The sequence below is a fragment of the Neopsephotus bourkii genome, unplaced genomic scaffold (genome assembly GCF_033783945.1).
Source record: "Neopsephotus bourkii isolate Nb327-2 ecotype Australia unplaced genomic scaffold, CSIRO-AGI_Nbou_v1 NB_333, whole genome shotgun sequence".
NCBI classification, from domain to species: Eukaryota; Metazoa; Chordata; class Aves; order Psittaciformes; family Psittacidae; genus Neopsephotus; species Neopsephotus bourkii.
This window is the reverse complement of record NW_026900839.1, coordinates 2,214,464-2,241,403: the sequence shown is the minus strand read 5'-3', so window position 1 is coordinate 2,241,403 and position 26,940 is coordinate 2,214,464. Positions and strand designations below refer to the sequence as shown.

Sequence of the window (26,940 nt, the reverse complement as noted above, 5' to 3'; positions counted from 1 at the left end):
GACCTCTGCCCCACACAAACGTGACCAAAGAGCTTTCTGATTCATTATTCTAACCTACCACACCTTTACACAGTCAGGATGAGATTTTCACCTCTTTTCCCCCCCAAACACAACAAGTGACTTACACTAAGAAGCAGCAGACATGCTTACTTGTGGTAACCCAGCAGGAAGCATCCAGCTCCCTTATATAGAGTCCTTCTTCAGGCACATGAGCTTCAGGGCTGGCTCAGGTACAACCTGTATGGTGGAAAAGGTAATCCCCAGAGCCCATAGACATTATGGTGTCAAACAATGAAAAGCAAGTATCTTGTGCCTGTTGGTGCTAATGGGAAGGTTACAGTCTCCTTCCTAATAATCCTGAGTCTGATAGCTTGCTGTCTAACTCTAGGAGCAGGCACATTCTAAGAGGCATAAAGCTTCCTGATGTTGAAATCTCACTGAAAATCAATGAAGGGCAAGTGCTGCTGAGTGTTTCCTGAACATCCCCAGCCTGTTTCCAAACTCAGCCACACCAACCTAAACAGAAACCCTGGGTTGTTGAAATTATCTGCAGATAAAATAACAGAGGTCAGAGGAGGTTGAAGACTGAGCTGTGAGCACTCGTGAACAGAACGATAGAAGATGAGTAAGAAACAGAGAAGGGCTCCAGTTCCACAGAGGCTGAGCTGGTAATAGGCCTCCCATCACCTGGCATTTTATGTGAGCATTCTAAAAAGCCACATTTCAGAAAGCAAGAGCAATTTCTGACACATAAAAGACTCTATAATTAGGTCCCGAGGACTGAAGCCAGGTGTGTTGTAATTTGAGTTCTATTAGCATTTAAATAATCAAAGCTAGCCTTTGAAGTTAGCCACTCAGGTGGGGGAAGCTCCTCTTTAGCTGTGTCATTTCCATCTCCACTAAGCAGCAGCATATGAACTTACAGACCAGGATTACAGAGGTTGCTGAAGACAAAAGCCTGCAATAAAGCTACTACACAGGAAGATAGGTTTCTCAAATGTGTCTGCTTTGGGGGTACCTGTTTCTAAGTGGTTTTTAGGCAGCAATCAAGATTGGTTCTCATCCAACACTCAGTTCTGCCTAGTTTATTACTAAAGGACTAAACTGTATTTATTTCCCTTGGTAACCCCACAGGATCTGTACATTCACACCGTTTTACCCCTTTCCACTCCTGTCTGTCTTTACTACACACAAAATCAAGGATGATGCACATCCTCACCTTAGCATCTGTTCTTATTTTGTAGCAACACAAACCCTGATGTGAGCTTCCTTCAGTCATGTCCTGTACTTTCAAAACATGCACCTCATTTCTCTGCCAGATTCTTCTTTGTTGGGATGCTTTAGACAAAACCACTTGCCAACCGTTCAGGCTGCTGGATGCAGAGATCATTGCCCCACACCAGCTGATCTTGTTAGTTTGCTTCCAATCTAAGGTAACTTATATCAGCTGTAGGTAGATATGTGGAACAGAAGGACAAGAAAATGGGGGGAGATAGGAAAATACGCTGTATGTTGTTGCTTGTTCATGCAGCATGTTGGTCCAAAACCCTCTGAACTCAGAGAAAAGACTTTCTCTGGCTTTGCTGAGCTTTAGGACAAGCTCTAAAATAAGGGCCCAAGCAGAAATCACTGCATATCAAGTGAAACAAAAAAGATTTATAAGTGTGCTGGCTAAGCAACAAAGGCAGAAGGCAGAAATTTAGTGTCATTGCTTTAATATTACCCAGGTGGTGATAGAAAGGACCCTGTCAGCTGCTCTACCCCCCAGGTATCATGGGTTCTGCCTTTCATCCTGTTAGGATCTAACAGGATCATCTTGATTTGCACCCCAGGACCAGTGGAAATTGTACTCATTTATAGCTGAAATTCACCACTGACACAGGAAAGATGCTGTGAGTTTTACTGCAAGTTACTAAGAAGCTGCTGTAGAGCTCTGAGGTGAAATAAGAGAGTTGTATACAAACAGGCTGCCTGTTACATTAGTAATTCAAAGACTTTATCTGGGGAGCATCAACCCAAAGATGTACAAATTCTCTTTCTTTGAGGAAGGCCCCTGGGCTTTCTGGAAAGAATATTTGCTCCATAGGAATTTCTCACTCTGACCCACGGCTTGGGGGGGACAGAACACACCATCATATATGGGAAAAGTGGTGGGATGAGGAGAGGGTGGTGACTGATTCACTGCTGCAGCCAAGGCATGGCTGGAGGGCAAATAATGTTTGTAGCAAAGTGATCGGCTATGCCATTGCTCAAGGCACTAAAAGGTTAGTGCCTCTTAGCTATAGAGGGAAGGGTTTGCAGACAATGCCAGAGGAAATGAAGAACCATCATCACATGAACCTGTGAGGAAGGAAAATCGAAAACCCAGATCTCAGGACATGGTCTATCCACACAGCACAGAAATAAGTACACAAGGTACAAAAAGGTGTTGGAAGCTGCTGCAGACAGAGGAAAGTTTCCAATTCCCCTCCTTCCTTCTCTCCCCATGGAGGAGAAATGATCTATCCCTCATCCCTTTGGAGGGGGAATCAGCACCCTGCTTGGGCCAGCCCGCAGCTCCTGGGTGCCTGCAGATGTGAGGCAGAGCAATCAGGCAGAAAGGGTCTTTCACTGCATCAACTCCTTCCTAACCGGGATGGAGAGAGGAGGGGGAGGAAATCACTGGGAAAATGAGTGCTGCCAGGAGGGGAGGAGATGACTCGGGGCAGCTCTCTCCTCTGGAGGAGTCACTGCACTCAGGGGACCCTCCTCTCCTGGAGGGTCACCTGTGGGGCCAGTTATAACCAGTTCCCTTATCGAAGCCGGGGGGCAGAGTGCGGCACTCCGGCTCTTGCGGGGATCTGGCAGGAGGCAGCTGAGCTCCCTCCGGGCAGAGAGTGGGGATATAAGGAGAGGCATCCATGGGCAAAGCAGCAATATTGTGCCGAGCTGGCATAGGATAGGATACGGTAGGATATAGGATAGGATAGGATAGGATGCATCTCCCGGCTCTCTGCTGCGGGGCCTCGCTGCTGCTGCTCGCTCTACCGTGGGCCGGCGCGGAGCCGGCTGGTGGCGAGCACGGCGCGGAGCTGCGGTCCCTGCAGGTACCTGGGCCGGGGCGATCATCGCACTCGTTCTGGCTGGGCGAAGCGGGCGGGAGCGGGGCTCTCAGTGCCCCGCCACCACCTCCCCTTCTCCTCTCCCTTCTCCTTCCCTCTCCAGGATCTCCTGGAGGCGCTGGGACAGCTCCGGGAGGAGAAAGGGGAATCGGGCCCCGAGGACGAGTCGGCGACCGGGGCTGAGGACGGCGGCTCCGAGTGGGAGCTCCCGGCGCCGGAGGGCGGCCCGCCGGGGACCCCGCTGCCGGCAGAGGGGTGGCAGAGCCAGTGGAGGAGTCTCCTCTCCTCCTACAGACGGAGGCACTTCTCCGGCTGCTTTGGGACGAGGATGGAGAGGATCGGCGCGCAGACGGGGCTGGGATGCAACCAGTACAAAGCCCGTAGGTCCCCGCGGCGCAGGGAACGGGGGGAGGTCGGAGCTCGGCCCTGACCGCCGGAGCGGTGGCAGCCGGGGCAGCAGCCGCTGAGAGGCCGCTGTCCCTGGCTGAAAGCCTCGGAGCGGCTCCCCCGCAGCTCTCCGCCCTTCTCTCCCAGGTTTCTGGAGGAGAGGGAGAAGCTGAAACCAGGGCCGGCCCCCAGGCGCTTCCATGCGGGTGTCCAGCAGGCAGACAGTCAGGCTACCCCCGGAGCCTCTGCCATGGTGTGGTGTGGGGCATTAAACTTTTGTACAAAGCCTGCTTTGTCTTTTCTGAGTGAGTTTTTTGGGGTTACACGATCAGAAGACACATAAATCCCTTCCAGAGCGCTCCTCTCCCTCTGCCCTGAGGCTCAGTCACGACCCCAGCCAGAGCATCCCACCCGGTCTGGACAAGCCATTCCCGAGGGCTGCATCAGCAGGAAGGATGGTGGTTGCATGCTGCCAGGGCAATGATCACTCCAGTGCCCCTAACGATGCACTGAAGAGGTCCTGCCAGGCCCCTATCCCGGCTCTGGAGATAGGCTGGGATGCCTTTCCCAACAGCTTCACCACCCAGTAGCTGTGAATCCTGCCAGGAGGTGAGCACCGGGCTCGGGGTTAATTCCAGGTGATGCCCTACACTCGGCCCTGTCCCGCCGTGGCCGTGGGTGCCCCTGAGGACGGAAGGGCTGTAGCGCTTTAGAAACACACTTGCGGCGGTCTCGTTCAGCACCCGGGACAGACGCCAGTCGCGCCGCGCTCCCGACGGGTCCCATCCCGCAGCCCCGACTCACGGCCCTGGCCTTCAGCGCAGCCCCCTCGCTCCCCAGCCCGGGTTTCTCGCACAGCCCTCCCAAGGCAAGGCTGTGAACGAAGCGCAGAGTGCCCCAAGCAGGCAGAAAGGCTCGAGGCCAGTCTGCTGCAGAGGAACTGCGGGAGGAAGGGTCTGTGCTGCCTGCAAAGGAAGGGGCAGCACATCGCAGAAGTAATGCATCCCGATCAGCGGCAGGAACAACCCATGTCTGCGGTTAAAGTTTCTTCCCCATGGAAAAAGTGAGGCATCACTTAACTATCTTAATTGCAGTATGGCCTGTCCTGTGATCTCGGTGCTGCATGCCCTGCACCAGGCGTTATTACATTTCTCTTTTGTTTCCTGTGCTCATCTCTTCATTTCCTTCGTAATCAAACTGAATTGCAAGGCAGGGCAAGAGAGCTTGGGTGGGGTATGGCATAGTCTTGGCAAAGGGTTTAGTCACCGGGAGATGAAAGGAATCCAAGCCCAGCCTCCTCCTCAGAACTGGACTACAAAGGCTCTTTGCAATCAGCGCCGGCACTTGTCAGCTGTAAAACGGCAGTAGGAGAATGGATGCCCCTGGAAGGATGTGCAGTGGAATGGGGCATCAGATCTACCCACCAAAGGAATCCACCAGCCCCGAGGCTTACAGTCTGCACCCATACAGGGCTGAAAACCAAGGGCATCCCCCCATCCTGCTGGGGCAGGGGCTGAGCTCCCTCCATGTGCCACCCTCCTTCCCACAGAGAACACATGGGGCTGCTAGCAGCACCCTTGATGGTCTCCCTCTCTGGTCTGATCAACCAAGCCTGCTTTCTAACAGAGCCTCTGCCACTGCATTTTTTTATCCCCTACCCTGGGGTGCTACTGGGGAAACGTGCTGATTTTCCAGCCCTAAAACAAGTCACAGAGAGCTTTTTCTAACAACCTGCTGCCCTGGTAAGACTCTCAAGAGGGTCTTTACCAGACTGACGGCCAGCTGAGCACAGACAATGCTATATCGTGACTATCCACTGCCAGGCTATAACCCCTAAAGTCCACATTGATCTTGCCAGGGTGATGATACTAAGATACTGCAGGCAAAGAAACAAGTGAGCTTAATAGCTCCAACAATGATGACTTGAGTTCTGACATTTTACACTCCATTTGCTTTGGTAGGACTGTGCAATGGGTAACAGAGGGCAGAATTTGGCTTTGAAAATGCAAAAATGGTCAGCCCTTTTATGCCATCCACATACTTCCATGCAAAGAACATGAAACAGTACACAGAAATCTTCCTGCCTTAGAAAGTGTTTTCACGGTTTAAGTCAAGCCCCTACATCTCATTCTGTGTAATACAGAAGACGGAAAAGGAGCAAAGCAGGGGGAAAAAAGGAATATCTCTGGCTGCAGGTTACTGAATACAATCCTAGAATATTAGATTGTTTCACAGGGACAGGGCACTCGAAGCTAAACACTTCGCACCTATGACTGATACTGTGTTCCTCGGTTCTTTGCTGCTGGGTTTGTGCTCCAGGGACTGCTTTACAGATGTGCCGAGCTCTGGGGCAAAATGAGAAGCAGCAGAGTGTTTTCACACAGAGGATATTCAGCGGGTGGGGTGTGAAAGGAAAGAAAACAAGAAATAAATATATCAAATCAAATTAAATGATCTTAAATTGGATACTCAGTATTACTGAATAATTCTGGTTCATCTTCTAATGCTTTCTCGGTTTACCAAACAAAGTTACTCCCTGGCACATACAAACACCCCCAAGAGCAGCTGTAAGAGTGTGTTTGTAACTGATTAGTGAATTATACACACACTGCACTAGGGAGTGTTAATTACAAACTAAAAATAAGCTATCAGGATCTTCTTTCTTAATAGCATAGAATAAGAATGTGTTAGGTTACATAATAAAATCCAAGTACTGCCTCCATGTACTGCAAAAGAAAGCACTGGGAAAAATAGGGATTGCTCTTGTAATAAAGGAGTTCATCAGAACTCACCAGAGTTGGGCTGACTTGAAGCTATATTAGGGAAAAGTAGCATTTGAGCTTGACTTCACAACCTTGAGAATGTCCTTTCTAGTATAATTTTGGTAGCTGATCATGTGAACGGTGTGCACATGTCCATGCACAAACAGCATGTTAGTACATTTAAGACATGAGAAATATTTTATCGTTCTCTTGTTACTTAGAAACTGTACTCAGGAGATTCTTTCAAGATCAATCATATCAGAAGTCAGGTTTTTTGACTTTTATATGATTTTATTACAAGAAAAAAATTATTGCGAGACTGACATATTCAACTTGCTCATATGGCCATTCCTGTTTCAGTTTAGAATAAGAAGTAACATTAGGAAAATGAAGGACAAGCAATATGTTTTGTGATTTAGAGTTCTCCTGCAGTTCTGTAAAGAAGATGAGATTTTAGTTGCACTATATGCACAAAGAAACGCTGGAAGACGAACTTGAAGCAAAGCGGCATTTCTGCAATTTCTCATTTAAGCAATAGCAGCTTTTAGCTAAACTTGGAAACTCCAGTTCTCAAGCAAACAACTAAATACTTTTTGGTTTTAATATATTAAACTAAACATTTCAGTTTAACCCTTCCCAGAACACACATACACACAAATCCATTCACTCTTCTTGGGGCCAGACTCCAATACCTTTGCTGAGCAACACCAAAAGCCATCTAGCTAAAGTTCTCGGCGAGCAAGTTGTATGATGCATCTTGTATGATGGCACAAGAAGATTATTCCTGAATCTGAGCATCTCTTCTTTAATTTTTATTGCTGTCAGGTCAAGCCTTACCATCGAAGTTTAAAGAAATCCCATGGATTTAAAAGTTTAATAAAGACTAGTGGTTTTCAGTGGTGCCGGAGCCAGTTCCCGCAGGGGGCTGGAGGTATTCGGTGTCCTGCAGAGTCAGTCTAGAAGTTATCGTCTGGATTGAGGTGCCGATCGAAGTGCCTCTGTTGTTGTAACATGCAAAGTCTCAACGATGATATCACCCCAATAGCAATGAGAAAAGAGAAGTGGCCCAAACCTGGGATTTTCAGCATACTCCGTGGTATGCAATGGCTGCGCAGATTCCATATATAGAAGGAAAATGTGCACAGTCCTTTAGGTGTCCTAAAAGTAGATTTATCTTCAGCCTTTACTCACAACCAAATACTCATCTGTAAAGCCTTTCATTTTCCCTATAAAAGGTAATTTCCCTATGGAAAGCTTCTGAGTGGAGCTTAGAGCAGTTTCAGGGTTGTTTCCCATCTCTGTAAATCTGACCATAGGGGTCTCTTGAAAGAAAATTGCTAAGAATTTCCAACTGGACTATGTAATCACAGCGCCTGGTATCAAGAGGAGGGGGAGTGACATGAAATCACTGACTTGTGACATACATTCCTCAGCAACAGCAGCTGCTGCCTAATGACAGCTAATAAAGGGAATCTTCCCTTGACAGAGCTGCATGCCTGCAATGGGACTGGAATGTGCCCCAGATAAATCCACTGATAACCTAGGAAGCAGAGATCACACCCAAAGAGTATAAAAGACAAGCTTCGGAAGAGAGCGGATAGGACGAGGAAGAGAGAGACCTGAAGAGACATCTCAGAAGAAACAGCTTGAACTTCCCTATTCCCAACAAAGCCAGCACCATGGACACTAAAGGCTCATTTTTCTGTGGCTTCCTCTTGCTGCTGCTCATCCAACTCCAGCTTGGAAGAGCCAACCCTATCTACAGCCTCAGCCCTGCCAAAGAACTGGCCAGCATGGAGGTGAGGACTCTCTCCTTTTGCAAGGTTAAACGTTCAGGGTGCTTAGCAGAGTGTGAGGTGGTGGTTTTGCCTTTCTTTTGCACAATCAGATAGCTGCATCAGCGATCACATGCTAGGAGACAAAGTCTCGGTTCTTCAGAGGGGTTGAAAGAAGCTCTACAGAGCAATAGCTTCACTTGAGCTCCTAGATAGCAGTGGGAAACAAAATTATGATGTTGGGATGTCTGCTTTGGCTCTTTGGTTCTTTTGCTCTTAAAGATCCATCTTCCTGGGAGTAAATTCCCAGAGAGGGAAAAAAATATCACAGCATCTGCATAGGAACAAACAGAAGATGTTCAGGAAGGCTCCTGTTTGTCCCACTAAATGGCAGGGATAGTGAAGCAGGACAGCCATACGGCTCTAGCTGTGCAGGTTTAAGAGAACTGGCTGCATATGAATGGGAGATGAGGAAGTAAAGTGAAGGACTCAAAGTCAAACGTGTAGAGAAGCCGCTAGAGGAACAGTATGATCATTTAGTGTGGCTCAGCCAGAAAGCTTCTAGAGCTAAGACATTACCAGCTGTGTATTTTAATTGCGGCAGCACAATACAAGCTCTAGGTTCAGTCTTGTAAGATGAAACCTGAAAGCTCAAACCTTTCCTTGGGCTGTACCAGTGATCAGCTCCTTACAGCATCAGACCCTAAGAGAAAACCACACAAGATGATCAGGACAGTGTCAGCCAAAGCTAAAACATCCCCAGCCTCTAGGCTGATTCCAGCAGCTATCTGAGAAGAGTGGCTTCCAAATTCACTGTCTTGCAAGCTGTAAGGCTCACTGCTCTCCACTCTGCTTCTACATATGGACAATTCTAGTCCTCTAATTCGTTGAGCTGATCCTTGTTACACAAAGCTTTAAAAATTATAGAGAATGGTACCCAGGAAGCAGTCACACAGCAGACCTGCATTTAGCACACAGGTATTTTCATGTTACTTTAAGAAGCAGCAGTCCTCTAACTCCTGGGGCAAAGATTAGTGATAACACCAAGAGTTTCTCCAAGTGATGCCCATTGAAATAGCCAGGGGTGACAAACAAGGAGATGGTCTTAGCCAGAAAAGCAGAAAGCCAATTGCTGCCAAGCAGCATTGCAGGCAACTTGAGAACACGGGAGGAGATCGTGGATTCAGAGATACTCTGAGATAAGAGTACTATTAGTGGGCTGAGTAGTATCTCCCTGTGCAGCTCAGATCTTGCTCTTTTTCTCTGCCAAGAGCTCTTCTAACCTTGCCAATAAGATACACTTTGGTGGCAAGCAGCTTCATTCAGTTCTCAGCTAGAGCTACAAATAGGTGGAATTAATGTGGACAGGGATTTACTGCAGAGGACAGAGCTCAAGTACCACCAGCAACCCTGGGATCCAGCCTGATAGTTTCCTAGGGCTGGCTATGGGACCATTGGTGAATGAATGCAGCACTGGATGACAGGAAGAGTTAAGAAATTAGCATAAAACAAAGTATTTTATGAAATTAATCCTTCTATTGTAGGCTCTGCTGGAGAAACTGGAGGACAAGTTTGCAATGATTGAAGCACTGGAGTCCAATCCTGACCTGCAAGAACCCAAAAACCAGGAGGAGATCCCACCAGAACTCACGGATAACAGTGACGACCAGAAGGCTGAACCCAGGCTAGCACCCAGCACCCCTCTGTCCTACAGGGACCCCTTCCTCAAGAGACTGAGGGGGCTGCAGATGCCCAGGATGATGAGAGATTCTGGCTGCTTCGGGAGGAGGATTGATAGGATCGGCTCCCTGAGTGGAATGGGTTGCAACGGTGAGTCCCATCTAAGCCATTTCTCTGAACAGAGCAGATTGCATCTGTTATTTGTGACAAGGGAAGAACAGGATTTCTTTTAAGCCTTTAATAAGTCACAGCTTCAGAAAGGAATTAATTTTAGCCTAATACTTAAGCTTCAATACTTCAAAAGAAAACCTGTGTCTATTGATTTGGTAGGTAAAGGCACTGCTGAAAATGGTGCATATACTGAGAAGGAAACAAGTCCTAGTAACACTTGTGTCATTTTTGGTTTGCAGGTTCCAGAAAGAATTAAGGCAACCTCCCTACACCCTACTCTGAAGAATGCTTTACAGTACCTGTTCCTCCCCAGACGAAAGCCGGCTGCTTTCTAAACTCTTCAACAGAAAATGATTCCTATTTCTATTTATTTATTTATTTATTTATTTGATGGTTGGTTGGTTTGGTTTTTTTTTTTAAAGAACATTTCTTACTCTAGCACCAAGAGATCATCTTTAAATAAAACTAACACGTCAGACATCTCTGCTGGACCTCTCTCCTGTCTGTTGCATTAAAATGTCTTGTATTTTCCTAAAGTCAGAAGCCTATGTTTTATTGAAAAGGCTGATCCACAAGGCTGGGTCTTACTTACACTAGACAGAGAACATAGGAACAAAAATGAGTTTTTCACTGGAGTTTTTTTCCCTCTGCATTAAGAAATTGTAACAGATTAGCAGATATAAAAAGCTTGCTCAACATTGAAACACCAACATGAGTCCTCCTATAGACAGGGGTTTAGTAACAAGAGAGTCCTGTTGCTGGTGTAGATTATTCAGTCAAGGGAACGGCCACAAATCCCACATGGAAGCAAAATAGACATGAAAAGAAATCAGAAAATTCACACCACTCGACAAGTTTCAAGCTCACCAGAGGGAGGAAAGGGAATTCATTGTATATGCTTTCTAGCACTCACCAAATAAAGGTTCTGAGCATCACACAAAGATACATCATTAACTGTGTCTTGTCTCACTCTGCATGTGGCTGAGGTGCTGCTCCTCAGGGTCTCTCGATGGAGCTTCAAGGGGCTTGAGTCCTACTCACGGTATTTCTCATGTGAGGCCAGGAGGGACCACTCCAGCTACAAAGCAGCTTCTGCAAAACATTTATCCCTTTCTGGGAATAGCCCTTCACAAAGCTTTTCTACACACGGTTAACAGGAACAGTACAAGTCTGATTGAGGTTTCATTGAAGCCTTTGTGGCTAAATTTCACACCTAGGATCTGAATGTGGCCCAGACCATTCTCCATGTTCTTCCCCCTCCAAACAGGGTTATATTGCCAGGACCACATTCGGTCAGCACCACAAGGACCAAATAGCCTGGATTCCCAAGTCAGCCACAGTAACAGCATTGAGCCCAGGCTCAGCACAACTGTCCCATGATTGCACATTCCACTAGAAACTGTGTTCCTTTGAGCATTTGATTTTGGGTCTCATCCTCAGCATCCATTACTCGAGCATCCCAGAAAGGGCCTAACACATAGCTCCAGGATAGGCTCAATTGCAGAAGTCTAATTCTAACTTTGCTTATGCATATGCACATAGAGAGAGGAATGATAGTTGCTTAAGACAGGCTACAGTGAGGCAAATGTGCCAGAGCCATGGCAGTTGCTGACAACAGCTCTCAAGAACCACAGCTACAGTGAAAGCACGAGTTTGAGTGCTGAATGGCACATCACTCCTGCACATGCTGTACTGCTTTCATAGGGCTTATGTCACGCATCACATTTTTGACAAGCCACCCTCCTAGTTGCTCCCTGTCCTGCTGACATGGACCTGAGTGCTCCCAGCCATGCTGGGCCCTGTGACTCTTCCCTAGGAAACAGAAGGCTTCTCTGAGGGAATCATTTTGCTCCACTCCAATGGGAATCAACGCCTACTGTAATACAAATCAGATGTTGTAGCCTTCCAGCAGTGCCAGCCAAAGACAAAATACTCTATGCAATAGTGCTCACATAGGTTCCCCTGGCAGGAAAACTGATTCCCAGGTCAAGACTGCCAGCAGCTACCATGAGACATCTCCGCAGTGAAAAGCTACAGCAGTTTTGCATTCACTCAAAGGTGCTTTCACAAATCTATGTGGTGTGAAGTCACCCTTTGGGGAGCCTTTGCGGGGATAATGGGGCTTCATCTTCTCAAACAGGCTTTCCAAACACAGCCCTGCAGCCATCTGTTTCCCACTGCAGCAAGATGGGAACGTGCAGATGGATCCCTCCACACTAGCAATGGGCAGCAGCCTGACTTCCCATGTGCTGCTGTAAAGGAAAGTAAAAACAATTCTCATACTCTAACAATAACAGCCCTGGCTGGAGCTGAATTTTACCCAGTCAAGCAAAACTTGTACAGACACTGTAAATTGTCCCTCCCTGTCAGCCCCTCAAGGCACAAACCACTAATAGCTCACTGGAATGTGCTAAAAACGGCAAGAAGAGTTGGTGCTGCCTGACCCAAAGCCAGGTAGGTCCAGTATTAAGAGCAAGCCAGTTCCTGGTGGAACAAGTCTGTATTGGCTTGCAGACAGTATGTTAATAGACCCTGGGGTCCGGGAGAACCTAATTGAGAGTAGGCAATCTAGGAAAAAAGCATCTCTGTGGCTGGATTTTTACTGCTGCTCCCATAAACACACTGAGCTGTAAAGCTCCCCCAGGGAAATCTCACAGCCAGGTCAGAATAGGACTGCACACAGAAACAAGCACTTGGAAAAGCTGAATGAGAGAAAGGGAGCACTGCTGGGCTCTACAGGAAAAGAGCATCACCCCCAAGGACAAGCAAAGCTGCCACTCTTCCTGTGATCACAGGGAACAGTCTTGGGAACAGCCAGTTCCAAACAAGCATACAGACAAAAGTAGCCCACTGCTTATGGGGGAAGCTTATCTGAAAGCTAAACATCTCTCTAGAGCTGTGTTGCTTTCTAAAGAGGGTACTGTGGCCAAGAGGGTACACATAGAAAACACAATAGGTTCCACTACAGACTTGCTTTCAGTGAGACCAGGAATTTCAGACTGTAGGTGCAGAAATAATGGATTCTGGAGGGAGCAAGTGAACTAAGTTATCATCTGTTTCATGGAACAGCCACATACACTGTGACCCAGCAGCATCAACAGCAACTGCCACAGCTCTGCTCTTCATCAAAGATCAGCAGGCTGACCTTTACAGCGGGGGGGAAAGAGGCACAAAGCTGTTACCACAGTTATATTGGGTCATGCTCTACCTTACTTCGCAGCAACCTGGACTTGTGTTCATGGCTGAAGCTTCAGAGGACAGTCCTGTCATCCCATGTTAACCTGCCAGCCTTTTATTTCTTCTGCTGCTGCTGTAACTGCAGTGGATTTGCACAGTTGCCCATGCTATCCATGTAAGGGTATTGGAGGAGAAACAGTCCAAGAGCAATAGCAGGCTCCAGTGAGGGCATGAGCTGAAGATCACGTTAATCTTCAGTTCTACACTAATTCCTACTAAGTCTTCACACCTATGCAAGATACATCTCTTCTTCTAGAGAAACTTCCACATGGGAAAGGGAAGGTTGGTGACACATCAGTAATAGTGCAGGAAAAAAAGTTAACAGCCACACAACCAAATAAGCGCTTCTGAGGAAGCTTTAGGAGCTAGACTGTGAGTTAGTCCCAAACCAGGGAATGGGAGCAGCTTTTAACTGCAAACAACCCGGGAACAGTCTAAGCACAGGATGCCTGTGGGACATCCCTATCACCGCAAAGCAAGGGCTGATGTCAAAAGCAGCTAATGCAGGTTAGGTTCCAAGTAATTATTCAGCACTGAGCACGTGCAGGGTCCTGAAATCCTGCCCTCCTCCACCCCATCAGGCAAGAGTCCTTTATACATTTATCATCCCCCACAACACAGCACCTGAGATGCATTCAAGTGCTATCATGGTCCTTTGTGCAAAGGAAGAAATATCCCAGTGGGATCAGGGAAGGACCAGGGTAACACCCTCCACCACCCAGCTCTAATGACATTTGCCACCTCCTGCAATGCCAGACTTCATACTTGCTTCTTCCTAGCTCCTGGCACTCACCGTGGCTGGCAGTGCATAATTCAGCAGCTTTCCTTCCTTTGATCTCTGGAGCACAGTAATGACACCAACATGCCTCCTATGCCTCTTGCACACTGTAAGGCAGGAGCCTCACTCACGAAAGTGGTGTGGTTGGCATGGGGTTTTATTGCAAATTAGATCTGAGGGTTTCTTTCCCCCCTCACACACTGCACTATCCCTTTCCAGCTTCCCACTAGATGAAGAGTTTCACTAAATCCCAGTCTGCAGGCAAGAAGAGCTGTCACCACTGCTTTGCTCCTCTAAGAAATCACATGGGAAGGATCCTCTGCTGCTGCAGGGAAGTGTGGAGCTGTGCCGTTGTGCATAACAATCCAGTCATATCCAGCTTGCTTGATTTAATATCACTAAAGCTTGGCCCCCAAAGGCCTTTGCTGATTGACACCAGCTTGGTAAGTGTGTCCCAGGGATTCTAGCAGCAACTCTTTACAGACAATAGCAGACTGGCCCCATGCCCAAAGACAGAGATCACCTGCACTATGGTCACAGCTCAGAATGGAGCACAAAGCCTGTGACAACTCTGCTGTGTTGAGAACAGCCTTTCCTGGAGTCTCCCACCTGCTTACCCAGAGGTACAGCTCCCATTAGGCAGTTGGAACCCAGTTGTCCAACAGCTGCCTCAATTTTCACACCAAAGAAGGAAGAACCCAGAGGCATTGCTGAGAGATAAAGTGGGATCTTTTCTGGTGCTTTTCTCACACCTTTGAAGTGTGAAATATCTTAAAACAAAACAAGAACACTTCTTGCAGCAGATGTCTCTGTGCTGTCAGGCCTGATATGGTGGGAATTGGGAGGAAGCAAAGGAAAAGTAAAAATCCGTGCCTAAAGTCAGCCACCACACAGATATTCTCTATTATAAGCATCACAGAGCTGCTAGGGGAGTCAATAAGGGTCTGAGAATGGTCCTGTCTTTGTGTCATGAGTTCTTCACCACAGTATTGTCTTCTGTGTTCATCTATTCCAACTGGTATATATGGATTCCAGTCTCCTGCTCCTAGATGCTTAAGAGTCACTCATACATGGCCCACACAGCAACTCAGGCTTTATTTCTATAGTTTGGAATCTGCCTGGACAAAGGGACATTCTGCTTACTTTGAAACAGTGATCTCAATGCCTAAACCTTACAGTCTGTGTGGAACTCGCTGCCATCTCATTCCAGCTCTGAACAAGCTTTTTCCATACGGTGCATTTGAAAAGCTCCAGTGGATGCTGAAGGAGCTGAGTGTGTCCCAGTCCTGCTGCAAAGCCCTTCAGCACCCTGGACAAGAAGAGCAGCAGCTTCCTTCTTTCAACTTACACATCAGCACAGCCATCCTCTGTTCTTCCTGCATGATACACAGCTGTATGGGTATGCACATATGCTAAAGGAAGCAGCTTGTATCCTCCCACCGAAGCAAAGCAAAACTGGAAAGAAATCTCACCAAATAACACTAAATTCTTCTGCTAGATACACAGTTTACAGGTATGGGGATCATGACACGTGGTTGGATTTAATGAGTCTATAAATCTTGGTAGAAAAGGGTTTTAATCCAAACATGAGTGTATTACACAGCTTTTCTAGTAACCAGCTATGAAAAATGCAAGGCAAACCACCACTTATAAGTTTTGGATTTATCAGGTAAGAAAATCAGCAGTTGCTGCACAATTCAGCACAGCTCAACTCCTCAAACATTTGTTATTCCCTCCCTTGAAACAAGCTGTTGTGAGAGAACACGGGACTGGAGTGGTCACAACCTAAAGGATGACACTAATTCCTACCTCTGCCCAGCCTCAGTACACCTTCTGCACAAGCTGTTAGAGCCAGAAAGCTCATAAATAGCAATTACTCATCATCCTCAAATGATGTTCTTGGATATTGCCATGTTCTACTAGTTTTATTAGAATAAAGGGCCAAAATAAAACACTGCTAGAAACATCAAAAGGCCTTGAAAGCGCTGAAGGAGACACACAAATGTTTTACTCAGACATGTTATGGTTACATGAATACTTCCCAAGTGCCATAGTTCAAATAAAAATATATTCATACAAATTTAAAAAAAATACCATTTATATACACCAAGGAATTAGCTTACATCATTTCATAACAAAAAACAGTGCAAAAAAACAACCCCAAAACCAAATGGAAAGGTAAGTTGCTACCATTGGAATGGCTCACAGTAAGTCCACAAGTCAAAACCACATCAGTTAACACTGCACAGGGCTGCCCCATACTATCCCCTAACTTCTGCCATCAATACTAATCCAGTTATTCGTACTATTCCTTTAGTGTTGCTCTGAGTAAAAGGTTACAGGCACCTAACATTAGAAGTAAGTTTCTTGTACATCACTAAGCAACCAGAGCCAGGGTAGAAGCAGTGAATGTGTTGTTAAGAAAGGAACTAAGAGAGCGAAGTAGGAGAACAAGACTGATTCAACAGGAGCCACTTTGCATCAGTCCTTAGCCGAAGGGAAACGCTGCATCTCCAAACACCAGATGAACTTGTAATTCCCTTTCTGCAAGCTACAGAACAGCGACTGCACACTCAGTTTTCCCTTTAAAGCAACTGACAAGGTCACCCACCACCCTCATGTAAAACTTCTTTAGGGAAGCAATGAACAGGGTGTGCTTTCCAGCTGGAACGTTTGGGTAAGATAGATGCACAGAGAAGACAGTGCTGACAGCAGGCTGAAAGCAAGTGGCCTTCTCCTGGGGAAGTGCAGCTGGTGCTCAGACAAACCTTGACAAGGTTTTTCAGCCTGTCTTGTCTGGATTGCCTGACTCCAGGCCTCCGTAGTGATGACAAGACATCCCAGCAAATTATACTGCTGCAGTTTGTGTACAGAAATAGAACAGGACATGACCAGCCCAAGGCAAACCACCTAAGGAGCCCTCCTGATGTGGATGAAGAGAAGGAACCTTCCACACACAATCACTCATCATGAGCAAGAGGAAAGAGATCTGTCACTGAGAGACACAGGGCATTCTTGACATGTGCTTGGGCACTATGGGATTGCTAAATCCACATTAGTGTGAGCTGAAAACCCATCAAAACAGGAGTTCTGTGATCCTTCAAATGAAAGGTAGGTTAACAGAAGCATATTTCAAACCTACAGCCCAGCTCCAGGGAGTACTAAAGGATGCTGGAAGTCTCTTGGGATAGCTTACTGCAAGACCAGAACTCAGGGAACACTGGTAAATCAGGAAATCACCAGCAGAGACTATCTGGAGAGAACAAACATCCTTACCCTACTTACGGGGAAAGAACTTGCAATCTAAGGAGCAGTAGCTGATGCCAACTGATCTGCTGTAAGGAACACGTCCCACCTGTCCCAGCTAAGGAGCCCAGGTTGAAGGCACAAGATGGATACTGGCTGTAGGAAAACACCTTCACTTTACTTGTGGAAGCTGAAGAGCTTGCATGCCTCCTTTGGAACAGAGATAGGATATTCACAAGCCTGCAAGGCTATTTCAGTGGGTGAGACAAGAGCTGTTGCTGCAAGTTCTACAGCAGGAAGGGGAAAAGAACAAACATTCCCTGCTCTTTAGATAGGTCACTTCCCAAGCAGCCCTCTTCAGGGTCCTCAGACACACAGCTTCCTCTGCCACAACTGCCACTGCATGTACCACAGCTCACTTCCCTTGGTGGAAATGGTATAAATCCATTCTTGAAAACAAAGATGTGCCCTTCATCTCCTAATACAGCAGCAGGTTTGAGACAACACCAAGTGGAAAAAAGGCCTCCAGATGTCAATGGAGAGGAATAAAAATTAGAATCTAAGTGCTTACAAACAGCTGTGCTAAACCCAAGCTTTCCAGCTAAGCCATGCACTGCATAAGGACAAATTCTATGCTAAAACTTGGCCCTAGGAACCACTTTAAATCCAAGTTTTCTCTTATCTGCTGGCCAAAGTTCAAGAGTTTCCCATGATTCAGCTGTCTTCACTGCAAGCACAGCCACAGAATACATCTACCAACCATCCAGACTGCAAAGACTCCATGAACATCTAAGAGTGCCAGAGACTTCGAGAGTTCTACCTCAAGACCTGGTGACCTGAGAACAAAACCTCCTCACAAGCCTGTCTGTAGCAGGGCTCAGCAGGCAACAGCTTGCAGAGCAATGCCCTGGAACAATCAGCTTCCACAAAGCCAGTCAATGAGGCTGTTTTAACAGATCTAGTGTTTTGATACCTGTAGGAAAAGAGCACAACTTCTTCAGGCTTAGTCAGGAAAAACTTCACTACAGATGAGATTCTGAATTCAGAGAATACAATAATGTCTGATTTCCCTCTGCCACAGCTCCCATCTATGGCAGACAACAGGTTAACTGGAGTGCTCAGAGGCTGTGTAGAAGCTTTTTCTGGGATACATTCCCCATGATACTTGGCCCAGTCTCTTGGCTGAGAGAATGCTCTGTGCTTTATCAAGCCAATCAGCTCTGCAGCCCCTGGAGGCACAGTGCTGGCTTCCCACTGAGGGTTATCTCTATGCAAAACTCAGGAGGGCAGGTGCCTGCTGAACAATACAGGTGCTGGCCAGGATGGTACCTGCTAAAGCACTGAACTGGCTGCAACTGGCTTCTAAGTGCTGATTTTACCCTTCTAGATACGTGGCTGCTGCTATTGCAAGCATTATCCCAAGCATTTTTAGAGCACAGACAGCCCCACTTATCATCCTGCAGAAAATCCTGCCTGTTAGTCACCAGCTCCAAGTATCCCTCCTGTATGACAGCTTTAAGTTATACTGGCTCTCGTCTCAACAGAGATAATTCAACCAAGCCCAGAAACAGGGCAACAGTTCTATTAGCCCCCAGAAGGCAACACCTTATCAAGCTCTGAAGATGCAGATTCCCTGGTCTCTAACCCTAGCTGGAAAGGTGTCCCAGGCTCTCATTGTTGGATCAGTACAAGGACAAAGTGCCTACAAATGCCAAGAAATGCAGGAGTGCCGGGTTAGTGACAAAGTGAAGTGCCACAAAGTGCCTTAGAAGAGTCTCTTACAGGGAGATAATAACAATAGCTAAGAGGGAAAGAGATCTCCCTTCTCTGAGATGCTCTGCAAATGTATTAAATATTTATAATCTCAAACAGTAACTGGAATTGAACTGAACTCCTGATTTGCTGAGCTGCTCTCAAAAGCCAGCTGCTGTCAAAAACAACACAGCAGGGACACTTTCCTATGAAAAAAGGAGAGAAATTAGGAACAAATGAAGCCAGAGTGGAAAAGATGGACAACTGGGAACACCTGCAAAGAGGTGTACTTCCAGAGCTGGATTTTGTAATACTGCTTCTGAGAAAAGGCATCCTCCAGAGCAGCTATTTGATAACTGCAAACTCCAATATCTCCTCTCTCAGCCCTGACAGTGACTCCCTTCTCACACAAATAAGGCAACAATTGCAGGAGCAAGGGACGAAGAGGAAAAACGACGCATACAGGAAGACAGGGAAAAGATGCTGAAGTTTCCTGCATAGGACACAGTGGAGATAGATGATTCTTTTTCCAACCCTTCAAAAAAAAAAACAACAAACCCAAAACCAAAATAGCAGAACATACAGTGTCAGGACAGTTGACAAAAGGAGATAACTGGGGCACAGGAAAAGAAAAAAACCTGGATCAAAAGTGGTCAAACCAAGTGCCTGAGACCAACCAATAGCTCTGGGCCCAGGCAGCTCCTCTAATTCTCTGGCTAGCAAGGTGTTTTCCAGCTCCCCAGGCTTGATATGCATGTGAGAAGCCAAACGGCAAGTCTTGGGCCTTGAGGGGTCCAAGCGGAATGCGAGCGCGTGTGCAGGCTTGGAAGAGGGAGGTAGCCACCGACAGTGGGGCAGGGTGGGCAGGGGCATCAAATGCTCTGATAGTGTTGTCTCAGTCTTGCCTGCAGAAATTCGTGGGTCAGGTTGTGCCGAGTGATTATCCCAACAATCTTAAAAGAGGAAGAAAGAGAGGAAAAAAGTCAGTATCACAGGTGTGTCACTAACAGACGCGCATGGTAGAGCTGCTGTTCTAACTCCCAAAAAGAGGAAACGTGCAAGCAGATCCTGATTGATGCTGAGTTAGAGTGGGTTCAAGTTCAAACCTTGCCAAAACAACACCCCTCCCTCTGCCAGCACTTGTCTGCAGGCAAGATACTGCTTTAACGACACACAAACAGACAGCTTAACTGCTGCTATGGTGTCTGGACACAGCACTAGTTACCCCCGCATAGGAAGGGAAATCCTGTCCATGTTCAACAGCATAAAGATGTAACCAAATCCTTTGTAAAGTGAAAATTGTAACTGGAAATAACACAGCTCTCTTATGGCTTCATAGTAGAGACATTTCAGATATCCCACATGACATGACTGCAGACAGCTCTTATCAGATACATTTTAGGAAGCTCTAAAGACCACAACAGAGAAATGGTAAAGGCTAGCTAAGTGGTGACTGCACACTGGCCATCACCAGCCAGCAGGTCACAAAAGCGACCCTCTCCCCAGACTGGGGAAACAGTCAAGCCAGATGTTTCAGCTGATGAAACACCTCACTGATTTTACACATTGAAAGAGTTTAGAACTAGGCTGCTCTCTAGTGCTGCAACAGCATCTTATGCTAAACACAGAATGAGTCAACATCTCTTTGTATTCAAGCAGCAGGCACTGTGGAGTAGCTATTGGCAACCCCCAAGAGGCAGAAAAGACACTGCTGTCTCTACAGACAGACCACCTCAGGCTTAGAGTTTCTCACTGTTTATAGGAAGTTGCTGACACCTACTGACCGTTTCTGAGCATTGTAGATGGCAAAGACAAGCGAATCGAGAACAAGCCATTCAACAACTCCTTTGTTCTGCTGCTCCCATGAGTAGGAGCACAATGCAAGTTCCCTTCTAGCAGAAAAACCTCCTGCCCCAATGTGAAGGAAATTCTGCTTTTGGCCTTGAATAAAGCTGACAAAGAGGAAGCCAAATGAGTGGCCTCTGATGAGCTCAAGGCCTCTCAATAGGTACAAGACAGTAAAAGGTTCCACATGCTGCCAGCCTGAGGCTGCGTGTGGAAAGCAGGAAGCATGGACACAAACATGGTAACAGAGACACAGTAATCAAGAATGCTTCAGGGCCTTAAGATCATCACATTCTGATCTCTTTAAAGCATTTGTTTGATGTTAAGAGATCTTAATTCTTCCAAAGGTGGAGACATTGCATAAGCCACAGTGGTTTCCTTGCTTTGCCAAGAGAAAATGGAGATCAGGACTTACCTCTCCAACTGCGTTCACAACTGGTAAATGTCTGAGTCCCATCGTCCTAAACAGGTTGAAGACTTGTGACACATGGGTATTTGGAGAGACAGCAAAGGGTGATGGGTTCATGTATGGGGTGACATCCTGAGAGAGAAAAACAATTATGTTATTTACAAGAGGCATTTTCACTATCTCTAGGAATCATAAGCAATTCCTACAAGCCTTCCAATGCACTGATCTCTAGACAGGGTACCAGACTGGGGGCATCTTCTATTTCTCCACAAATACCAAATTATTTCAGGAACATGAATTTTTCATAGTTTGCTTGAACACTGTAACCCAGGATCTTAAGAGCCCAATGCTGCAGAAAGCCTCTAAGCAGGATAAATGCAGGCCCATGAAAATAAGAATGTATATTAAAAAAAGCACTTTGGCTTACACAACAACCTTCCCATCACAAAGTCAATGACAGGCCTGCCCCTGTCTGAGCTGCCAGCACATGGAGTTGCAAACAGCAGCAGTTTGCCTGTCCAACCTCACTTATGCAGAAGTATAAAATAGAAGGAAGTTACCCTAGACAGGCAACATCTCATTCTGAAAGTTAAGCACCTTTGTGAGATGTTACCTCACAGCAGGTATGAGGACTGACTTGCAGACAAAGCTGACTGAATGCATGAGAAGTACAGGATGCTGGTTACTGCACCCAAGGGTGGACTTCAATGTGCTCTCAGCCTTTTTTAAAGGCTTGAGACAGTCCTAAACATCTGTTAGTAAACACTGTCACGCTGCAGTACATCTCTTACCACTATCATGCGAGGGTTCAGCAACGTGAGGTCCAAGTCATGGATATCTGGATAACGGGGATAATCCTCTGACATCTCTGCATGGGACAGACGAGGCTGACTTGCACTCTGCATTTAAAACAAATCCCACTGAGCTGATGTGTCACCATCCCACACAGTACATGGGCTGCAAGCAGCACAGCAAATGATGCCTCCCAGTTGCTCACCCAGATCCCCCCCATGCCCACACATACATCTGCAGAGGTACTCAGAGCAGCTCACCTCAGAATGCAGCAGTGCAAGCCCAAACCTATGCAGGCACTTAGCTGACAGAGCAATGGATCTGCTCTCCAACCTCTGGCAGATCTACACTCCACATGGGAGGGCAGCAACAAATCAGCCTCGCAGATGGACCTCAATTACAAATGCTCCTGTTGATTTCAGTGATACAGCTGACACTTCTGGCAAGACCTTGGCACACAGGAGTTAAGAACATGCAGCATACACTGCGAGTTGCTCTATTTGTATTTGATACCTGTCCTCCATTCTCCAGCTCTAATAGGACTGCACCTTTATGCCACAAATGGGCTGTTGTTTATGTCTTAAACAGTAGCTGTCCTCTTTTCCTGGATACTTAAACAGAAATTCAAGTCTCTCTATTCTAGACCTGCCAGGAGAATTCACATTACGTGTCTGCAGCTTTTAACACACAGATGCATTCCTTAAAGTGTAAAAATAGGTATATTCTTTTTTGCAGCCCATACATACTGTTCCCAGCCTTCCCAGCTGGGAGGGTAGGGATGTCTCTGCTATAATTCCTGATTAGGAAGACTCACCGACTGGCTCTCGGAGTAACAAACCCCCCTGACAAGAAGCGTGACCAGCTGTGAGCGCAGGATCAAGCCATGGAAGGTCAAAGGTCTGAAGCGCTCCTCCATGGTCCACTCTTCACTGGGAGACTGGTCAGGGTACAGGTTGGGGTAGGGAGTGTATCTGTGGCAGATTTAACACTGTGTGTTACAAGATGCATGAACTTAAGGAGAGACACATACCCCCACCTCCAAAACAACAGCTACTTCAGCTCTTTGCAACCTTCTCCTGAACATTTCTGGGACTCTTACTAGTGAGAAGCAAGCCTTTTCTCCATGAAACAAATTAGCAGAGAGATCAAGAGCCATTATCATCAGCAGAGTGTGACAACAGCAGCAGGATGGAGTCTCACAACTCTCAAATTCGAATCACTTGCTACTAAAGCACTTTCCAGTGCCAAAATATTCAGATTCTAATAAAAGCTGAAGCATCTGGGAAAACATCAGCATCAGAACCCTACTCATAAGACTTACAATCACTAATAACTGATTCACTGGACTGGGCTTCTGCTTGGAAGTAACTGCAACACAAGCCTGGTGACACAGCCCAGTTACAGGAAAGTGGTTATCAATATTACAGCACCAGGTGATTAACTCCTCTCTTGGGAAAAGTGAGCTTTGTAGAGCCCTCAGTTCACTGCAGACAAGAGGCCATGGATTTCTACAGACAAGATGTTTCCCCAGGAAATGTTTCCAGATAGGTGTTTGAAGGGAATTTAAGTAAACAGGTTGGACACCACCATCAAGTCATTAAGACTCAGTCACAAGTGTGAGCCCTAGCACTGGCTGATGAGACCTGACAAGTCTCTTCTCCTAAAACATAAAATCATAGAATGGTTGGGGTTGGAAGCGACCTTCAAAGCTCCCCCAGTTCAACCCCCCTGCAATGAGCAGGGAAACCTTCATCTAGATCAGGCTGCCCAGAACCACCTAAAGCCTGGCCTGGAATATCTCCAGGGATGGTGCATCTACCACCTTTCTGGGCAACTTGTGCCAGGCTTTTACCACCCTCACTGTAAAGACTTTTTTTTCCTCAAATCCAGCCTAAATGTCCCTGTTTTAGTTTAAAACCATCATCCCTTGTCCTATCACAACAGGCCCTGCTAAAAAGTCTTCTCCCACGGATACTAGCAGTTTCCTTTGATATATGGAATGACAGGGATTGCAAGAAGCATCACATCTCAACATATAGAAACACCCTGTTCCCATAAGCCTGTGCCTACCAGGATCTCACCTTCTCTCTAGCATCTGCTGCAGCAGATCCTCCTTTTCTGGTGGTTCCTCCGTCGCTATGTGCTCATCACACATATTACGCAACTCACTCGAGGGGTAGGACTTCATGGACTGGCTGCGCTTGCGCTGCTCTCCGGCTCGGGTGAGGATGCTGGATTTCTGCACACAGCAAACAATTTGCCGATAGAAAGCAGGTCAACAATTATCCAACAGCAACTATGAACTATCTGATCATAGCTTTATGACACCAGGTAAGGTGCTCCCTAGTGCAGCTGCAGTGCTTGCGAGAATAGCCAACAGGATTGTACTCTCCTTGGACACAGAACGTGAAGTTTAGGAACTCAGGCACCCTTTTTTTGCTAGGGCATGAGCATGCCATAAGCATGTTCATTATTCATTCTGACCTTAAACTTTTAAGTTTCCCAAGGGACTAAAGCATCTGTCCCACTACCCCTTCTACAAAGGGGAGAAGCATTTAGGCACCTACTACTGATCTCAGTGGTGGATTCAATACTTCAGTAGAAAATCAAAACTTTTTCTATGTCTATCCTAAACAGGTAAGTCTTAACTTTTGCCTCCAGGAGTGCAGCTCACTTCTGCCTTTACCATGACACAGACAATGGAATGAAACTGAGTCCTTAAAAATTTTGTATTGCAGTAGGTGCTTATCTGTGACCTGAATTCTGCACTGACAAAGGGACAGATAACAAAAGAAAGGGCCTTCCACCTGCAAAACAAAGTTCTTCACCCTTCAACTCATCAAACAACTTCTTTTTACCTTGAATTTGATGTTATTACTTATCAGTTGATTTCCCTTCATGAACTCCCTCTCGTTGCCCCGGTTCTCAGTCACTACAGGGAAGGCATGATGGACAGTTGTGCGCAGGATGCTGACAAGGGACTGGATCCTGGTGTGTGGGTAGACATAGGTCAAGTTGGGTTCCATGATGTCACTGGCTCGCAGTCTGCAGGAAAAGAAATTCAAGATTGTTGCATGCATCATGTCAGTGACAAAAGGCTGGTAATGGACAAACAAGGAAACTAGTCCCAAAAAGAGATCCTAAAGGATTCTGCTGCAGTACAGTTCTGCCAGCTCCTTGTACCTATGTGCTTTACTGTGTTACTAGCAGTGCTGGCACAACTGACCTGATTTTTAACAGTGCATCAGTGATGCACTATAGGCAAGGAAAAAGGTTCCAACTTATGATATAGGAAGTGTTTAAACACTACTGAAAAACAACAACAGTTGGGAACAAGATGGAATTCTGCAAGAAGCAAAGTCCAGTGGAACACTTTCAGAGATCATGCTGAACCTCATGGATCTACTCCTTGGATCTCCACCCATCCACCCCTCCTCAGAAACGGCTCCAGAACCTCTTTCCTGCCACAGGCCCAATGCACAACTCCCAACTCCTCTCACAGCAGTCCTCCTCCCAGCTGCTCCTCTCAGAGCAGCCAGGTTTGCTGGAGATGAAGCACCACCCCCCTGCATTACAGCATTCCTTTGAGTAAGAACCCTACCACAAACTCTAACCCACAGCCCTGCCAAGAGGAGCAGCCTTACTTATCCATTTCCACCTCGGTTTCCCACTCCAGCAGAGGCACTCCTCGCAAGTTCACATGGATGTCATAGATGCCTTTGTTGAAAAAGTCTCCTGTCCATTTGGCTACCTGCAGAGCAAACACAAGGTCTACCAAGTTGCTGCCCCAAGAACTCCTCATAGCCCTTAAAGGAATAGAGACTCAGGCACAGTGCATGTTCAAGCAACCTGCAAGAAGCCAAAGCTAAGACTCTAGACTCACCATGAGGGTGATCATTATGGGGAGCCCATAGGTGATCTCGTTGGTGGATTCAATTAGGATGACAGTCAGGCTGATTGTCATGCGGACCACTCCTCCCAGGAATGCTGCTGCCCCAATCAGTGCAAAAGTTCCTGAGTAGATGTGATCCAGGCCAATGTAGCTACAGCAAAACACAGAACCTGGAGATCAGAACACCCTGACTGAGATCTCAGTGTGTGCCTGCAGCACATCTCTCTCACACACACACTCAATGCACCTTTTGAGGAGGTTGGCGACCAGGCGTCCGAAGGCAGCCCCACAAAGCAGTGATGGCACAAAAAGACCACTGGGCACAGAGATCCCATATGTCCAACAGGAGAGTGAGAAATAGAGAAGGAAGAACAAGGACAGTGTGACTGGGCTGAAAGTACCTGCAACACAAGAAGAATCATGACTAAAGAGGCACAGGCCTGTCAGACAGAGACAGTAGTATTGCGACATCCACCCCTCAGCTCACGCAGGCTCATCTTACAACACCTACTTCATCTCCCAGTCCAAACACACATGAAGAAAACAAGTAAGTGAAAAAGAGAGGAAAAGCAAGCCTTTCTTCCCATGGAGGAGGCTTTCACCTGTTGTGCTAGCAGTCCCCTAAAGCCATGAAGGCCTGAAGTGCTCTGAGCCTTGTGGTTTTTATGAATCTTGTTTCAAGCAAGATGAAGCTCTGAAGCCTAAGCATGGGATGGGACACTGTTTCTTAGCTACTCACCGTCCTGGTGGAAGAGCTGCAAGATAGCTGACTCCTGAGGGTTAAAGAAGAGTGTGGCCATGTCATTGTAGGTTTCATTTGGGCAGAAAAAAGTTTTAATGCTTGAATTCACATCCTCTGACATACCCTAATGCAGGACACAAAAGACCATGAACAGTTAGAATCCACTCTCTCCTATATTAGCCTTTGGGCAGAATGGAAGTAACTCTGCTGTATAGGGCTGTCAGCCTATGCTTTGGAAAGCTGAGACTGAACATCAATAACAAAGGTGGGGCCTGAAGAATCAGTGGGACCCCCAAATCACAGCCTGAGCTGCTTTCCCAAAGTCCAAAAGCAAAAAGGGTAGCTTTCATGACTACCCTAAGGTCCTGCAA

At 46.7% G+C, this 26,940-nt stretch overlaps 3 protein-coding genes across 3 annotated transcripts in view; 2 read left to right on the top strand and 1 right to left on the bottom strand.

The window, feature by feature from the left end:
* The first annotated feature begins 2,971 nt into the window (after positions 1–2,971).
* On the top strand, positions 2,972–3,778 carry LOC133209317 (natriuretic peptides A-like). Its single transcript, XM_061347877.1, has 3 exons — positions 2,972–3,086; positions 3,205–3,481; positions 3,636–3,778. The coding sequence occupies exons 1-3, from the start codon at positions 2,976–2,978 to the stop codon at positions 3,659–3,661; spliced, it is 414 nt and encodes a 137-aa protein (XP_061203861.1). The 5' UTR covers positions 2,972–2,975; the 3' UTR covers positions 3,662–3,778.
* Positions 3,779–7,835: 4,057 nt separating this feature from the next.
* On the top strand, positions 7,836–10,358 carry NPPA (natriuretic peptide A). Its single transcript, XM_061348021.1, has 3 exons — positions 7,836–8,049; positions 9,570–9,855; positions 10,116–10,358. Exons 1-3 carry the CDS (start codon positions 7,930–7,932, stop codon positions 10,130–10,132), a joined length of 423 nt encoding a protein of 140 aa, XP_061204005.1. The 5' UTR covers positions 7,836–7,929; the 3' UTR covers positions 10,133–10,358.
* Positions 10,359–17,513: 7,155 nt separating this feature from the next.
* The window catches only part of CLCN6 (chloride voltage-gated channel 6), an 18,362-nt gene continuing 8,935 nt past the window's right edge, over positions 17,514–26,940 (bottom strand). The window contains exons 14-23 of the mRNA XM_061348014.1: positions 26,567–26,693; positions 26,075–26,228; positions 25,819–25,978; positions 25,580–25,686; positions 24,794–24,980; positions 24,017–24,174; positions 22,750–22,906; positions 21,935–22,042; positions 21,150–21,275; positions 17,514–19,842 (exon numbers count right to left, since the gene is read on the bottom strand). Coding sequence (XP_061203998.1) covers positions 19,762–19,842; positions 21,150–21,275; positions 21,935–22,042; positions 22,750–22,906; positions 24,017–24,174; positions 24,794–24,980; positions 25,580–25,686; positions 25,819–25,978; positions 26,075–26,228; positions 26,567–26,693 — 1,365 coding nt within the window. The 3' untranslated portion in view covers positions 17,514–19,761. The remainder of the gene's footprint in view (positions 19,843–21,149; positions 21,276–21,934; positions 22,043–22,749; positions 22,907–24,016; positions 24,175–24,793; positions 24,981–25,579; positions 25,687–25,818; positions 25,979–26,074; positions 26,229–26,566; positions 26,694–26,940) is intronic.

What these genes read in the sequence shown, in the direction of transcription:
- LOC133209317 (XM_061347877.1), top strand. Translation starts at nt 2,976, where the DNA reads ATGCATCTCCCGGCTCTCTGCTGCGGGGCCTCGCTGCTGCTGCTCGCT. An exon ending in CGGAGCTGCGGTCCCTGCAG is followed by an intron (nt 3,087 to 3,204) that starts GTACCTGGGCCG and finishes TTCCCTCTCCAG; the next exon opens with GATCTCCTGGAGGCGCTGGG. An exon ending in ATGCAACCAGTACAAAGCCC is followed by an intron (nt 3,482 to 3,635) that starts GTAGGTCCCCGC and finishes CTTCTCTCCCAG; the next exon opens with GTTTCTGGAGGAGAGGGAGA.
- NPPA (XM_061348021.1), top strand. Translation starts at nt 7,930, where the DNA reads ATGGACACTAAAGGCTCATTTTTCTGTGGCTTCCTCTTGCTGCTGCTC. An exon ending in AAGAACTGGCCAGCATGGAG is followed by an intron (nt 8,050 to 9,569) that starts GTGAGGACTCTC and finishes CTTCTATTGTAG; the next exon opens with GCTCTGCTGGAGAAACTGGA.